General features: G+C 45.9%; 1 protein-coding gene across 1 annotated transcript in view; it reads right to left on the bottom strand.

Moving 5' to 3' along the window:
* Window positions 1-17,807, bottom strand: part of fbn2b (fibrillin 2b) — a 245,998-nt gene that overhangs the window by 81,974 nt on the left and 146,217 nt on the right. Inside the window, exons 21-30 of the mRNA XM_068016449.1 lie at window positions 16,163-16,300; window positions 14,222-14,272; window positions 12,861-12,986; window positions 10,806-11,033; window positions 9,480-9,605; window positions 9,017-9,145; window positions 6,854-6,979; window positions 6,034-6,159; window positions 4,392-4,514; window positions 776-901 (exon numbers count right to left, since the gene is read on the bottom strand). Coding sequence (XP_067872550.1) covers window positions 776-901; window positions 4,392-4,514; window positions 6,034-6,159; window positions 6,854-6,979; window positions 9,017-9,145; window positions 9,480-9,605; window positions 10,806-11,033; window positions 12,861-12,986; window positions 14,222-14,272; window positions 16,163-16,300 — 1,299 coding nt within the window. The remainder of the gene's footprint in view (window positions 1-775; window positions 902-4,391; window positions 4,515-6,033; window positions 6,160-6,853; window positions 6,980-9,016; window positions 9,146-9,479; window positions 9,606-10,805; window positions 11,034-12,860; window positions 12,987-14,221; window positions 14,273-16,162; window positions 16,301-17,807) is intronic.

The raw sequence follows: 17,807 nt of genomic DNA, 5'->3' as shown, positions 1-17,807 counted from the left end.
AATAATGAAACTGGAACAGGACAGAAGTTAATAGAAATCACAGGCTGAATACGCACTCTGCTGTATTAGTATTGAGATTTTAGCATCTTCAGTTCAAATATTGTGCTGTGCAATTTCAATTGGTTACAGACAAGAGTTGTGCACTGGCTGTTTTAACCTATTTTGCGATAACTGCATGGCAAAAGTCATTGGGTTCATCTCTCCCCCCAACTCACCACTGGCTCTCCCCCTTCCCCCACTCACCAATGTCTCCGTCTCTACCCCCACCCACCACTGACTTCGTCCTTATCTCCACTCACCACTGGCTATGTTTTGCCCCCACTCACCACTGGTTCCGTCCCTACCCCCACTCACCACCGGGTCCGTCTCTCCTCCCATGAACTGCCATCTCATCCTCCTCCCATGTGACTCGTGTCTGTCCCTCCCTCCATGTGCAGGAAGGAGACACTAAAATCCCATCGGTCTGGTGATGGCCTCGTGGCCTTGTGTAAAAATAAACTTTGCTCCAGTCAAGTACCCATCTTCAGTAAGCAATGCACCCTCAGTGTTGTCAACCCATGCCAAGTGACCCACATCATGTGACCTGCTCGGATCCCTGTTAACAGGGAACTGGGCCATAACTGGAGGTAGTGACATCATCATTAAAATGAGTACATGAAAAAGTCTGAAATTTTCTCCTGTTATCTTCAAATGCGGATGGCATTCTTCTTGATTTATATGTGGCTCCTGCTTATCATGTAAAGCACTAACAAAAGTGACGGACTTTAGCTCTCACCCAGACAGGTCCTCATATCCATGGATGCCATGAAGCCATCGTAGCAGAGGCAGCGATATTCGCCAGGGATGTTGGTACACTGTCCGCCCTCGCAAATATCAGGATTCTCCTCACATTCATCAATATCTGAACAAATCAAAATCAATAAGGTCAGCAAAATTCTTCTACATTACACCAATTTCTCCCACTAAGATCTCAATTTTTGTAACCCTTTAACCTGTGTTCTGATCTCCGTTGGTCAGGGCATAAGTCTGTATATCACAGTCTGCTGTGGCTGTTTCAGTCAGCAGAGGGAGTACTGCTTGAAGAAACCAATCATACCTTATCCATGACGGTAGCTCCTCCACCATGAGCTGCTCCATTTATCGCTTTGTCTGATGAAAAGCACCAGTGGCAACAGCCAAGATTCAACCATTGCCAAGCATAAGAATGTAGGAACAAGAGTAGTTCATTTAGCCCCTCAAGCCTGTTGTGCCATTCATTGAGATCATGGCCCCGCCGCCAATTGAGGCACTTAACTGGGTAATTTATCCCCAATAAGAGCCTCTTCCCACTGGAGCTGCAATTAGCCATGCGGTAGGCGGACTTGTCGCCGCTTGGAAAGCATGGACACGGAATACTGTGCAGGCTACCTCCAAGCTCCGGGAGGTGGGGGGTCCCTCATTAAAAGTCATTTAGGGTCAGAACGAGGGACCCAGCATCGGGAAGGAGCGGACCTGCTGAAAGCCGCCCCCCACTGCCCTTGCTATCACCTCACGTAAATCCCCCTCCCCCTTGAATCCCCCCGCCCTGACCTACCTGTGGCCTGGGTCCAGCAATGCTCCTCGGCCTCTGGTAGGTGCTCCTCCAGCAGCAGCCACCGCCTCTGCTGTGGCGCTGCAGTTGCTTGCCTCTGATTGGCCGGCAGTTCTCCAAAGGTGCGACTTTTGGCAACGGGGTCATAATCCTATGGAAGGCTCGCTGCTGTCCACTTAAGTGCCAGATTGGCACTAGATTCAGTGGGTCTTCCGGTGAAGAGGCAACGGGAGGATCTCAGCATCGCTTTTCCCCGACATCGAGACCCCCGTCACCAGAATAAAATCCCGGCCTGTGCTACTAAGCTGTTGAGCCATCAGTCAACAAATGAGGCCCCAGACCCAGATTTATTTTTTACTCATTCACAGGATCTGAGTGTCTGGCTAGGCTAGCATTTATTGCCCATCCCTAATTGCCCTTGAGAAGGTGGTGGTGAGCTGCCTTCTTGAACCACCGCAGTCCATGTGGGGTAGGTACATCCACAGTGCTGTTAGGAAGGGAGTTCCAGGATTTTGACCCAGCGACAGTGAAGGAACAGCGATATAGTTCCAAGTCAGGATGGTGTGTGGCTTAGAGGGGAACTTGCAGGTGGTGGTACCCTATGCATCTGCTGCCCTTGTCCTTCTAGATGGTAAAGGTCACGGGTTTGCAAGGTATTGTTGAAGGAGCCTTGGTGAGTTACTGCAGTGCATCTTGTAGATGGTACACACTGCTGCCATTGTGCACCAGCGGTGGTGGGAGTGAATGCTTAAGGTGGCGGATAGGATGCTCATCAAGCAGCTGCTTTGTTAAGGATGGTGTCGAGCTTCTTGAGTGTTGTTGGAGCTGCACCCATCCAGGCAAGTGGAGAGTGTTCCATCACACTCCTGACTTATGCCTTGTACATGGTGGACAGGCTTTGGGGAGTCAGGAGGTGAGGTACTTGCTGCAGAATTCCCAGCCTCTGACCTACTCTTTTAGACACAGTATTTATATGGCTGGTCCAGTTAAGTTCTAGTCAATGGTAACCCCCAGGATGTTGATGGTGGGGGATTCAGCAATGGTAATGCCATTGAACATCAAGGGAAGATGGTTAGATTTTCTATTGTTAGAGATTGTCATTGCCTGGCACTTGTGTGGTGCAAATGTGACTTGCCACTTCTCAGCTCAAGCTTGAGTGTTGTCCAGGTCTTGCTGCATTAGGGCAGGCCTGCTTCAGTATCAGAGGAGTTGTGAATGGTACTGAACACTGTTCAATCATCAGTGAACATCCTCACTTCTGACCTTGTAATGGAGGGAAGATCATTGATAAAGCAGCTGAAGATGTTTGGGACCAGGTCACTGCCATGAGGAACTCCTGCAGTGATGTCCTGGGGCTGAGATGAATGACCGCCAACAAGCACAACCATCTTTCTTTGTGCTAGGTATGACCCCAAGCAGTGGAGAATTTCCCCCAAATTCCCAATGAGTTCAATTTTGCTAGCTCCTTGATGCCACCTTGGTCAAATGCTACCCTGATGTCAAGGACAGTCACTCTCAACTCACCTCTGGAATTCAGCTCTTTTGTCCATATTTGGACCAAGGCTGTAATGAGGTCTGGAGCTGAGTGTCCCTGGTGGAACCCAAACTGAGCATTGGTGACCAGATTATTGGTCAGTAAGTGTTGCTTGATAGCACTGTCGACAACACCTTCCATCACTTTGCAGATGATTGAGAGCAGACTGATGGGGTGGTAATTGGCCAGGTCGGATTTGTCCTGCTTATTTTTGGACAGGACATCCCTGGGCAATTTTCCACATTGTCGGGTAGATCCCAAAGTTGTAGCTGTACTGGAACAGCTTGGCTAGGAGCATGACTAGTTCTGCAGCACAAGTCTTCAGTACTATTGCTGGGATATTGTCAGGGCCCATAGCATTTGCAGTCTGCAGTGCCTCAGCCATTTCTTGACATCACATAGAATGAATGGAATTGGCTGAAGACTGGCATTTGTGATGCTGGGAACCTGAGGAGGAGGCTGAGATGGATCATTCACTCAGCATTTCTGGCTGAAGATGGTTGCAAACGCTTCAGCTTTGTCTTTAGCACTGATGTGCTGGCTTCCCCCAACATTGAGGATGGAGATCAATAATGGGGATGTTCGTGGAACCTCCTCATTCAGCTTGTTGTTTAATTGTCCACCACCTTCCACAACACGTGGAAGAACTGCAAAGCTTTGATGTGATTCATTGGTTGTGGGATTGCTTAACTCTATCTATAGCATGCTGCATGTGCTATTTAGCATGCATGTAATCCTGTGTTGTAGCTTCACCTCATTTTTAGGCACTGGTGCTGCTCCTGGCATGATCTCCTGCCCTGCTCATTGAATCAGGGTTGGCCCCCTGGCTTGATGCTAGTTGTCGAGTGAGGGATAGGCCAGACTATGAGGTAACAGATTGTGGTTAGGAACATAGGAACATAGGAAACAGGAGCAGGAGTAGGAGTAGGCCATTCAGCCCTTCGAGCTTGCTCAACCATTCAAAATGATCATGGCTAATCATCTACCTCAATGCCTCATTATCCCCATATCCCTTGATATCCCCAAATCTATTGATTTCTGTCTTGAACATGCTCAATGATTGAATACAATTCTGATGGCCCACAGTGTCTCATGGATGTCCAGTTACAATGGAAGTCATAAATCCCAGTTTATGAAACTTGTCACATCACCCCTATCAGAAATAAAAGCGAAATTGCACAGGGCTTGGAAAAGGCATCAGGCCTGATATTCAAGTCAGCTGGTATCACCAGGACAGTTTACTGTGTTGCAGGGTACGGTCAGTGTTAAGAGTTCCATGCTGCCTACCTGCACATGTCCTCTTATCTGGCATCAGTGCGTAGCCCTCACTACAGCTGCATTCGTAGCTTCCCTCTGAGTTTGTGCAGTGTGTGTCACATCCCCCATTCATGATTGTACATTCATCAATATCTGAAATAGGAAAAAGACACCTGATAGCTGGGCCTCTGTGTAACACAAACACACTTTGTTAATCTCACGGGGCATCAATTAAAAACAAAATGAGGATCTGCTGCAGTACTGTCAGCAGGATTAGTATTTAGACCAAAGCAAGGATATAAATGTCCTTGAAAGATACAATGAAGTATAAGCAGTTTAACACCATGCCCAAGGAATTGATGTTCTGAGGAAAGGATTACAAAGTTGGAATTTGTTTTTTTTGGAAGAGATTTTGAGGTGAAGTTTTCCAAATTAACAAAGGGAATTGACAAATTTAATTGAGGCAAATTGTTCAAAAGCTTATGTAAATCATACAAAATTTAAGAGTAGGAAGGGTAACCCGAGGAACTTTTCCACTCAAAGGATTACCAGATAATGGAACAAATTACCTCGGTAGGACATTGTCGCAGACAGTGTAAATGGTGAAAAGAAACATATGTTTCTGGAGAGAGAAGGGACTGAGAAATATGGTGGGGAGGTGGAGTTGAAGGATATGGTGAGAAGGTGGGATTAAGAGATATAGGGCTGAATTTTACGCCGCCCCAGCGGGTCTGATGGTGGCGTGGGGGCGGATGGGGCAGTGTAAAATTGAGCGGGAGGCTCCAGGAGGCCTTGCTGCCCCACTCCTGCCAACTTTACGGCAGTCGGGTGGGGGGTGGGGTGGAAAATGGCCCGCCCGCCCGAGGCCAATCAAGGCCCGCCTCCATGGGTATTTTACCCATGGTAAGCGGGCGTGCTGGGAACATGAAAGGCCGCCTAGTGATAGCTGCCGGCCTTTCCGCGCGCCGGGAGGGTGCCATGGCAGTTGGGCACAGGGTGCCTGATTGAGGACCGCCTCACCTCCCAATCCACCCCCGGGACCCAAGATGCCCCCTTCCCCCCACCTTTGCCTTGCCGGGGCGCGCCCTATTCCCTCGGCGAGGCATCAACAACCTACCTTGGATCCCGGCTCCATGCATCCTCCTCGTTCAGCTGGGCTGCAGTTCCAGCAGTGGCCACTGCTCCCAGTGGCACTGCAGGGACTAAGAGCTGCCGGCCCGCTGATTGGCTGGCAGCTCACTGAGGCGGGACCTCCTCCCTCAGGTGGGTGGAAGTCCCGCCTCGTGACAATTAAAGCCCGCGGACCTGGAAAATGCGGGTCGGATCCCCAGGCTAGGCGGAAGCGGGTTTACCTCCGACTTTTATGTTGGTGGCGAAGTCCCATCCGCCAATGGTAAAATCCAGCCCATAATGTTGTGGGTTGGGACAGTAACGAGTAGCACTGTTATCTGACAGGCTTCCCTTCACTCACCAAGTTTGACCTCAGACATACAATAGTTTACTCGTTCAGAAGGATGAATAACCATCTGAGCAGGTTAACTGGTATTTGCGGAGAGTAACATTCCCAAGATTACTCAGTATTTTACACTTTACTGCATTGATTAACATACGCTCCACAGTTGCAATACAACTCAGCCACTGATTGTTTAAGAGTTATGGATACAGCTCTTACCTGCACAGCCCTGTCTGTCGGCAGTGGCCTGGTATCCTGAATCACAGGCACACTGGTAGGTCCCAATCATATTCACACAGCGCCCATTCTTGCACAGGTTGTCACTCAGTGAGCACTCGTTGATATCTGTATCAAGGAAGACAGGTGTGAGCGCTCAGGTGTCACAGCACATTCAGCAGAGAAAATAAACACCAGACAGCATTTTCAACTCAAAAGATCCCAGATTACTTCCGAAGCCTTCAGGATCAATGATTGGTAGGGGGAGAGGAGAGAAATACACAAATGCCCCATGCCTGGGGAAATAACCCTCACTGGAGGATTGCTAACCCTCCAGATTTGTCCTGGAGTTTCCAGAAATTAAAGATTAATAATTAAAGATTTGTGAGCAAAACCTGGGAGAAAAATCACAGGGGTATGTTCCTTTCGTTTCCTTTGGGCACTTTAATTTATTAATTGTAAAATTATTCGAGATGGGTAAATTAGCTGTTTGGCTGACAGTCAAGAATCATCCAGTCCGATAATAGAGTCTGTTCACATTCCACTTGGTGTGGGAAGGTGGGGCCTCATTAGGATGAACATGGTGGGTAACCAATGGCGGGAGTGTGGGGATGCAAGAGATCATGTGATGAAACCTCACGGAAAACATCTGACCACAGTTGGCAACCTTTGGTTCTTCAGGCCCTGGAGATAATACTTATTTGTGGAAGCTGGACCTTCCTTCCACTGGCACCATTCTCTATAAACGGCTGCACAGACTTATTGAGGTACAAGTGTAGCATCTGTTCAGAGTGTTTTAAAATGGATTTGTAAAGCTGCTTACCCACACAGCCGTCTCCCTCAGAAGTCAACTCATGACCTGGTGGGCAGATACACTCATAGCTGCCGTCCGTGTTTACACAAGTTCCTCCCTGACACAGCAAGGGGTCCCTCTCACACTCGTCGATATCTGTACAGGGAAATGGATCAAGTTACTGAACAGAAACCTTACTTCTATGCATCCTTACACAAGCATCTGACTCAATCACCAATTTAACATGGCTTTAAACTCTTGGTCTAAAACCAGTAGCAGCGAGCATGCAGCACTCAGTGTAGGACTGAAGGTGATCAAACTGCTCCTTAATCTGTATAAATATGTTCGCACAGAGACATATTGATAGCTTCATAAACACAAATAACACACAATATTGTTTAAAATTGTTGAAGATTGAAAAAAGTCTCTAAATACTGAATAGGAGAGTTTTTAGGGCAGGCTCTGGGTCAGAGGCTCTGTACAGGGGTGGTACTAGTGGACAGGTCTGTGCAGGGGTGGGTCTCAGTCGGAGGGCCTGAGATGGGAAGTGTGTAAGTAGGTGGTCCTGTTCAGGTGAACATATGAGCAGGGTGGTCCCAAAAGGGAATCTTTCAGTGATTGCAACTAGTTCTGTGCTTCTCCGTTTAACAGAAATTGCAACTTACACAGGACTGTGGGACCCATCGTGCTCTGTGGGACCCATGGGACTGTGGCAGACCTGTAGCACGGTGTGAGGTCTGTAGTGCAACGAGAGACTCCATCTCTGATGCTAATGGTTCATCTCTTTCACACCTCTAATTATGGCTCAGGCAATATAAATTCTGGAATGTTCTTTGAATCTCAATGTCTACTGTGTGGGTTTTATTAAGTGTTCTACAGCTGTTCCCGACTCCAGTGAATAAAGGATTGTTTGGCACAGATCAGCCCTTTACAGCAGCTTTCCTCACAATCCCACTAACAGCGACATGTGGAAACCATTAAAACAGGCCACCACGAAGTGGCTGAGGCCAGTCCAAGAGAAAGAGAGCTGGGCTTTACTCTCTACTTCTAGTTCTGGCAGTATTTGTGGCCAGGTTGTGCGTATATAAAAAGAACCCAAAGCGGGCTGGCATTCCCAGTTTAGAATATGTCATGGTGCAGTGCCAAGCCTATTACTGCACAGCACATATCCCATGGGCTTCAAACCGCTGGACTACAGGAATCTCTTTCTATATCCATCTCCTGAACACCTTTGGGAACAGTGGGAGGTAGTTGGGGGAGGGGATTGTAGGGAGCAGCAAGGCTAATGGTGGTTATTGAGAGTAATTGCAGACAGTATGGGACAGTGAGAGATACTGGGGTCAATGACAGGCTCTGTAGACAATTGGGGACAGTGGGAGGCAATCATGGCAAAAGTCAGGAGGGCCTTTGACCCATGTGAAGATGAAGACACAGCACAAGTCTGAATGAATGAGATGAACAATGAGTCACAATCCAGAGGGGCAGGTTACAAACGTGTAAAGGCTGTACTGTTGCTGCGTATAAAGGAGTTGGTTAGAACTCATTTGGTGTGCTGTGTGCAGTTCTGGGCACCTAATCATAGGAAAGATATTATTGTCTTTGTGTCATGTCAGAGAGGCACAAAAGATAGGTTGGAGTGTCAGCAATTTAAAAAAGACAAGTGAAGATAGAATAATTGACGTTTTTATAGGTTTGAAGGGGATTTTTAAACTAGTCCTGGAAAACTGTCCACTGTGCTGGGACTCAAGTCCTAGAGAACGCAGATTTAAAATTAGGAGTTTAAGAGTAAGAAATAAAGTTAGGAAGAGCCTTTTCACCCAAAGGGTAACTGGGTTGTAGAATAAATTAATCAGGGAACGCCATTGAAATGGACAGTATCAGGCAATTAGATGTGTTTCTGGAGAGAGAAGGGATCGAGATAAATGTTGAGAAGTCAAGGTTGAGGTTTTTGGTGAGGAGATGGATAGGTGGAGCTGATCCATTAAAAATAGCTGGACTTCTTGGGCCTGATGAGCTTTCCTGTTTCTTCATATTCTTCAGTCCTGATGTACTTTAAAGTGCAATGTTTCACTCAGTCTATTCAGCCCTCAGTCTGAGCTGTTGCTGTGATTCACTTCCACATACTATACAGTTTAGCGACTGAAATACTGGTCTTGGACAGTCAGCAATAATTAGCCAGTAATTGTTACTTACCCATACAGTTCTTCATCATCATAAACCCACTTTCGTACCCTTCAAAGCATTCACATTCAAAACTGCCTGGTGTGTTCACACAGGTACCATGCCCACAGAGGTCCGGTGAAATGCGGCATTCGTTGATATCTACAAATAAAGGAGAGTCAATCAGTGAGTGTGAGAGCACGCGGGAAGGAGAGAGAAAAGACAAAAAAGAAACAGAGATAAATAGAAAAGGAACAAGAGACAAAGAGGAGACAGAGATAAATGTAATGAGACAAAAAGAAAGAGGGAGAAAGAGAGAAAGTTAGAAAGGGAGTCAGAGAGAAAGATAAATAGAAAAGGAACAAGACTGAGTGAGATAGAAAGAAGAAAGACATAAGCAGAACAGGATGGAGAGAAAGAGAAATGAGAAGATGTTACTTATATTTGTATTTCAAATAATGAGCTGTAATCAGTCTGTTTCCTAGCGATGCCCTACCTGTACAATTCCTCTCCTCCATGTTTAAGGCAAAGCCGCTCTCACAGCGACATTTAAAGCTACCAATCGTGTTCCGACAAGTTCCATATGTGCACAGACTGGAGAATACCTTACATTCATTGATATCTGAAAGAGAGTGAGATATTTTGTGCAACCATTAAGAATATTGTGAAAATCCAAGGTGGGAAATTTTCAGTCTAAAGCTGTACACCCCAGAAGAGACTCTTATGACAAAGGGTGGCAAGTAGTCTAGCTGCAGTCTATAAGCAGCTGGTGTGAAGCCCCCCCTTAAAGGCAAACTTACAATGGAGACAAATTCTATCATGCCAACCTTTACAGTTTATTGACAGTCTTTTTGAGTTGCTGAACCATCACTTTGGGGTGGAAGGCTGATCCCAAACTCTCCATATTTGGAGCTTGGTTATCTGCAACTTCACTATGACATGCACTCAGTGAAAGCACGGCTTCTGCTGGCTTTGCTACGAAAATAAAGCTCCATCTGCATCCTGCAGTGCTGCGTAAATGCGGCATTCAGAGATTATATCCTCCCTTTTACCCACTCAAACCTTCCTCTGGTCGATGTTCCTCTTTGTGTTTTACTCCTCCCTTTACAGCCCAACCTGGCTCTGGGTGCAAATGTCACTGTCTAGTTTTCAGAGCAGGAGAAAGCAGGACAGCACTACGGGAGAGAGGATATCCCAGCATCCTAAACACTAGTCAAAGTGCTCTATACTTAATTAAAGCTTTAATCACAAAGATCCATCTAACACCAAACATCTGTGAAATGTGCTGCTTTTAAAGTGGATTATTTGTACCAGACGCAGCAACTCTGCTGGAACACAGTGTGCCAGGTACATGTTGAATAATAGACAGACGTCAGATGCGGGGGGTGGAGAAGGGCACTGGGACTGAAAACTCCGTTAACAGTCCATGTGATCCAGGGGACAAGACATTCAGCTCATAAACAATGATAAATATTCAATTTATGGGATCAAGTGTTTCTAGACTTTGTAATTCTTTTGTATTTTTGAAACATTAAAAGTAAACTGCCCGTGACATTTCCCACTGTTAGGAGGTGAATATAATTTTTTTTCATACGCAAGATGAATACAGGCTTGAGAGATTTCTGAAACTTGTTTCACAGCACTGGCTATTGGCCAGAGCCTGAAACTACATTGTTACAGGTAACTGTTTACATAGGCAGTTTCATTGCTAAATGTTGACCTGAAAGCTTACACAAAAATCAAGACAATAGGGAGTTGGTCCTGAGGAGAATGCATATGCATACAATATATAGATTGAAATAGCTATTCATTGAGCCATTACCTTTGTAGAATGGTCTGCCTGTCAATACATCACCCCTGTTGGCAAACCCTGGTCCCCTGGGGCAAATGGTCTCGTATTCCCTTGTGCCAGGCTGTGGGCATTGTTCACAGTCCCCACCCCAGGCATGGCCAATTGAACAGCAGCAAGCGTCAATACGGAAGCGACCCGCCATTGGCTCTGTGCAGTCGTCCTCCTCCCACTTCAGATAGCAGTGTTCCAGACGAACATCTAGAGGAGATAAACAGCATGGGGTTAGCCACATGGAACTACACAATAATGGTCCATCATGGGGTAACTACGCCAACAGCAACCAAATAATGCTTTCATATTAACAACACTTCACATTTAGCTCAGAATAGGTAAAGCAATAGACAGAAAGAGACAGAAGGTGTCGGAAATAAGCAGTAAACACATCAGCACCCGAAAGAGAAGCCAACTGCCCAGCGATCTTAAAAACTTGTCCTCCTCCCACTTCAGGTAGCAGTGCTCCAGCCAGACTTCTGTCCTGAAGAGATGACCATTCATCAGAACCCCAAACCCATGGTAAAGGTATTTCTTATCCTGAAATAAAAGCAAAATATTGCGGATGCTGGAAATCTGAAATAAAAACAGGAAGTGCTGGAAAAACTTAGCCGGTCTGGTAGCATTTGTGGAGAGAGAAGCAGAGTTAATGCTTCAGGTCTGTGACCTTTCATCAGGACTCCGGATCTGATGTTCTGATGAAAGGTCACTGACCTGAAACATTAACTCTGCTTCCCTCTCCACAGACGCTGCCAGACCTGCTGAGTATTTCTAGCACTTTCTGTTTGTATTTCCTATCCTAGGTACAGTTCTATCAGATAGCAGTTTCAAGTTGGAATAATGTTTTTTAATTGGTTCTATCAGAGATTATCAAAAGATTGGAGTTAGTCAATGTGGAATCCCATTGCCCACCTTCAGCAGATTTGCTGTGTTCTGAGTGCAAGGTGAAGCTTACTCAATGCAGACATTGGCAAACACCGCACAGGTTTCCTGTGGCAAAAAGAATGACTGCCACCAGCTGACAATCTTAGAATTATAGATTCTTACAGCACAGAAGGAGGCCTTTTGGCCCACTATGCCCACATGGTGGTGGTGGGGGTCTGTAAAACTCAGCCCAAGGGGTGGAATTTTATGCTCTGTCTGTGGTGGATTAGGAGGCAGGGAGTGCATAAAATCAGGTGGGATTGAGGTGGTGGGGAGTTCCCACCACCATCCTGCCTCTGCCAAAATCTATTCCGGGGCAGGAAGGCCTATGAACGGCCTTCCCGCCCCACTGTCAATTAACGCCCTTAATTGGGTAATTCTTCTTTGACCTCCTTATCTCGAGAGACAATGGGTAAGCGCCTGGAGGTGGTCAGTGGTGTGTGGAGCAGCGCCTAGAGTGGCTATAAAGGCCAATTCTAGAGTGACAGGCTCTTCCACAGGTGCTGCAGAAAAATTTGTTTGTAATTAACCCCCAATTAAGGGCTTCTTCCCGCCGTACCCACAATTACTCATGCGTCACCTGAAGTACTGTAACCTGCAAGGATACGGACCAGGTGCTGGATGGTGGGATTAGAATGGGCAGTTAGTTTTTTCAGCCGGTGCAGACATGACGGGCTGAATGGCCTCTTTCTGTGCCATAATTTTTCTATGGTTCTAGTTTCCTCCGACGTCGAGATCCCCAACGCCAGCATAAAATTACCCCCAGATTTCCCACAGTGCAGCATGCTCTCATTATTACATTGGACTGTTAACTTAGTTCTTGCACTTATGTCTCTGGAGTGGAACTTGGAACCCATAACCTACTGACTTAGAGGCAAGAGTGCTCTCCATTGAGCCATGGTGACACCAAAGGAGGGAACATCATGCTCTGCTGAAGCTGCTTGATTATTGATGAAAATTTGACCAATTGCCAAGTGAATCTTTCAGCTGACACAAAATTTCAATCAGAAAATAATTTAAAGTATTAGTTATTGTTTCAATTTCCTTTTGGGTTTCTTCAGTGGGGTGGTTCCGTTCAACATTTTCTCCCTCTCCCCAATCAGTACTCACCCACGCAGGTTCTCCCAGTCCCATCCAGAGTCAGTCCTTCAGGGCAGTCACACTTAAACGAGCCCTGTGTGTTCACACAACGCCCATTTGTGCAAACACCAGGGAATACGTCACACTCATTCACGTCTGGCGTGAAAAGAAACATCACAAATTAGTAATTTCATCACGCATAAAACAAGTAAAATAGAGCAATGTTATAAATGAATTTAGAGGAATTTAGAGTGGCAACGTATAGAGATAAAAGAACTGAGAGAACTTGAATATCAGATCTTAAGTTTTGAATGAATAGTGAGCTAGATAGATAACTATATTAGATGCATACACTTGAACCAGCAAAATTGGATGTATTCCAAAGTCAGTTTGACAGAAGGATAATAGTTTACACCGAATCAACATGGAATCATATTAGATACAACTTAAGGCTGTAACGTATTTCAGTAAAGGTTTGGGACAATCGTGGATGTCATAATGAAAATATTAAAAGTCATGATCTTGTTTTTTTGTTAGCTAAATCACCTTTGGAGTGATGTACAATGGGCAACTGATCCACTGTCACCTATTTTTTTACACCAGATTACCCCACTGTGTGAAAAATGTATTGATATCTGCCCTCAATATGCCATTTACTCATTTGAACTTTGTCCCAAGTTCTACCCACAGTTCAACTTAAAGCAATATTCTGAGTTAACTTTCTCTCTACCCATCACAATTTTATAGATCACTCCAAGATCAATTCTCAGACACCTCCCAAACGAAACGTTAATCGTCATATTACCTTCGTATTAAAGGCAGTACCGCCCCTGCCCTGTAAGCTAGCATCAGCTAATGTCTGTGATAGTGTAGAATTTGCACACACTGTGAGATATATCATGAAGCCAATAGGGCGGCACAGTGGTTAGCACCGCAGCCTTACAGCTCCAGCGACCTGGGTTCAATTCTGGGTACTGCCTGTGTGGAGTTTGCAAGTTCTCCCTGTGTCTGCATGGGTTTCCTCCGGGTGCTCCGGTTTCCTCCCACAGCCAAAAAGACTTGCAGGGTGATAGGTAAATTGGCCATTATAAATTGCCCCTAGTATAGGTAGGTGGTAGGGGAATATAGGGACAGGTGAGGATGTGGTAGGAATATGGGATTGGTGTAGGATTAGTATAAATGGGTAGTTAATGGTCGGCACAGACTCAGTGGGCCGAAGGGCCTGTTTCAGTGCTGTATCTCTAAATAAAATTAAAAAAATAAATAAATAAATAAAAATAAAAGAAACAAGAACGGATAGAGATTCAGTATCACTAGTTTACATCATGGCGCAAATCTACCCACTGTGTGTTTGTGTTACGATTGGAATGATTGAACAGATCTGAGCTGACCTTCGCAGGTAACACCCTTCACCCTGGCATAGCCTCTGGGACAGGTTGGATCTGCAAAAGAAACAAAAACAGTGGTTCATAAATCCAGCTCTCAGCAGTTGATCTTCACTTCCCCCTGTGCCTGTGTAAGAGCACAGGTCCATATCGACAGGCCTAATCTTTGCAAGACACTACTCAAGGCTGGATTTCAGATGCTGTTATATCTAACAATTGAATAATCTGTGCTAATTCTGGAGTTTTATTTCAACTGGTGAAATTCTTTTATTTTGAATGGAACGCTGACTGAACAACATGACGTGTGAAGGGATTCTATGGAAGCACTAGCCCAGTGGAGCAAAGCAAACCTTCAAGCCAGGAACAAGGTAGAAAAATCACGTTTTTGGTGAAATTCAGATGGTGTATTATTTAGGCTAAAAAGGAGGGTAACAATAATAACTGATGATAGTTGAGCCTAATTTGAATATGCAACTCCAAATTAATTTTGCCTGGGGTGAATGTGCAGATTCAGTTCATTTGAACACATGAACAATAATTCATCAAATTTGCACTCCTGACACGAGCATCTTCTGCTGAAATGCACACTGAAAATTTGTGTGCACACATTCCATCATTTTACGCCCATTAAAACTAACTGCTCCAATATTGTGTAGGCCACTTGCATCAAAGTTTTTGGAGCCAGCAACATTACCATGACATCAGCTTTCCCTTATTCTTCATTATTTGACAGTACTCGTCCGCTACCTTGAGCCCATCTCCAATCCTGCTGTGTACCCTCGTCCATCCGCTGGAATTAGGCACCAGTCAATAAACATCAGACATGTGGCTGCCTACTGACATTTTAAACATGTAAAACCAGTGTCTCTCCCTTCATCTCTTTCTCTTTAATAAATAGAAAACACGTCCACCATCTCTAGACCAGGGTTGTCCACCCTCTTCGGGTGATTTAGTGACATACCTGCCAATGTTTTTGCTTGCATAAGTAGTCAATCTTTACCCGCACACCTGATGTAGCAATGCAGAATATTCTGGATAGATATTCATCTGTTAGGAGTGATCTTGATCTCTCTCTCTGTCCCTCCCTGTGTAACCCCCTCTCTGTGTCATCCTCATTCTCTGTGTTCCCCCCCCCCCATCCCCCACTCTGTCCCCCCCGCCCCTCTCTCCCTGTTCCCCCCTCTCTCCTGGTTTCCCTCTCTCTCTTTGTTTCCCCCCCCTCTCTTTCTGTTTCCCCTCCTCTCTTTATTTTCTCCCCCCTCTCTCTCTTTTCCTCCTTCTCTCTCTCTCCCTCTCTGACTGTTGCACCGAGTGGGAGCACTCAGCACAGCAGCTTTGTGGTTGGTCAGTTTGTTAAAAACATGGCACTGAGTTTCACAGCTGACAGCTGCTGAAGTGGGAACGCGTTTCCCAACATCAGACAGATTCAGGGTTTTCCGGCAGGCTTTTAAAAAAAGTTGGAAAACCCCGAATCTGTCAAAAGTTGTGAAGCGTGTTCCTGTTTCAGCAGCTGTCAGCTGTGAACCTCAGCATGATGTTTTTAAAAAAGGCCGGTCTGCAGGAAGAAGACAAAGGGAAATTTCCCAGTCACGGAGTCCTGGCGAGAATGAGGAACAGCCCCGGTACAGTTTACACCCGCAGACCGGATGCTGGACAACCCTGCTCTGGATACTTTCCTACAGTTCAACTATGAACTGGTCCAAGTGCCTAAACACTGTTTAAGCAACAAATATTGAGTGAGTGCTTCACTTAGACCTTTTCTTAACAGTTGCAAACAAAACTACTTGGAAAAAAAGCACTCTACAGTTGAATTATAAAACAGAAACCCCTGCCAGGTAATGCTTACTGTGTGTGCTGTTTAATGTTAATGCAGCATAAAAGTCCCAGTTTTGAGAAAACAACAGCACCCTGCCACCCCCCACGAAACCCCTCAGACAAGGTGAGTACCCAGCTCGCAGTGTTCGCAGGGGCTGCCCCAGGCTGCTCCCAGGGTGGCACAGCACTCTGACTTCAGTGTAGCTCCATTGATGTTCACTTCACAACGCCCATCCTGAACATTCAGCCAGCACGTCCCCTTCATACTGTCTGTTGGAAAAAAAGCAGAGAATGGGATTTGTCATATTCCCCAACAAGTCGCCCCTCACCCCGCAGACACCAGTGAACTCATAGACTCAGATCAGGCTCACAGCGAGTGCCTGCCTCTGATACGGTGTGGTCACCCACCAGGAACAAACTAACTCCCAATGTGCCTCGAGAGACTCTATTTCATTAATAAAACATACATTTCTGGCACGCTGGCCTCCTGCTTCAGTGACACCCGGCTGCCTCAGTGGCACCCAGCTCCCTCAGTGGCACTCGGCTCCCTCAGTGGCACCCGGCTCCCTCAGTGGCGCTCGGCTCCCTCAGTGGCACCCGGCCCCCTCAGTGATGGCTGCCCCCTTAGTGACGCCCAGCTCCCCCAGTGACGCCCAGCTTCCCCAGTGACGCCCAGCTCCCCCAGTGACGCCCAGCTCCCCCAGTGACGGGCTGCTATCTCATTGTCTTATGCTGGCACTATTTGACTCACTGAAGAACTGGAGCCAAATAGTCGTTAAAAATCGCATTGCAGCCAACAAAAGTTGGTTTTTAATTAATCTGATGTACTTTTTAAAAATCTCAATCAGCACCAGCACTCAGCAGCCTCACTGTCACCATTCTAACCACGTGCAGCAATCGTTTGCTTCCTGGTTACTAGGTGAAGGCTGCATTCTCTGTCCTCTTCATCTTGTCTCAAACTATAAATACAGGAATATAGTAACAGAAATAATGAAGACATTGAGCATAAACAAAGGAGACATTGTAAACCTCACCAAACTTGCAACGATTGGATGAGAACTTAGAAATGATTAGAAATTAGAACACAGACAAAATGGAAGTTTCATTCCAAATTTACTTTTGTTAAAATAACTACTCCCTGAGGGCTTCATGAGCTTAAGAACATAAGAACATAAGAAATAGGAGGAGTAGGCCATTCAGTCCCTCAAGCCTGCCCCGCCATTCAATAAGATCATGGCTGATCTGTCCCAGGCCCCAACTCCTCTTTCGGGCCTGCTCCGCATACCCCATGACTCCCCGAGATTTCAAAAATCGATCTACCTCCTCCTGAAATACATTTAGTGACCTAGCCTCCACAACTCTCCGAGGTAGAGAATTCCAGAGGTTCACCTACCTCTGAGAGAAGAAATTCCTTTGCATCTCAGTTTTAAATGTGTGCCCCCATATTCCGTAACTATGTCCCCTAGTTCGAGATTCCCCCACCAGTGGAAACATTTTCCCAATATCTACCCTGTCAAGTCCCCTTAGAATCTTATATGTTTCAATAAGATCACCTCTCATTCTTCTAAACTCCAATGAATTAAGGCCTAACCGGTTTAGCCGTTCTTGATAAGACAATCACTTCATCCCAGAAATCAGCCTAGTGAACCTTTTCTGAACTCCCTCCAATGCTAGTATATCCTTCCTTAAACACGGGGACCAAAACTGTACACAGTACTCCAAGTGTGGCCTCACCAACACCCTGTACAGTTGTAACAAGACTTCCCTATTTTTAAAC

Source organism: Heterodontus francisci, chromosome 36 (assembly GCF_036365525.1).
Source record: "Heterodontus francisci isolate sHetFra1 chromosome 36, sHetFra1.hap1, whole genome shotgun sequence".
Classification (NCBI taxonomy): domain Eukaryota; kingdom Metazoa; phylum Chordata; class Chondrichthyes; order Heterodontiformes; family Heterodontidae; genus Heterodontus; species Heterodontus francisci.
Note: the sequence above shows the minus strand (reverse complement) of the source record. Positions and strands in the feature narration are given on the sequence as shown.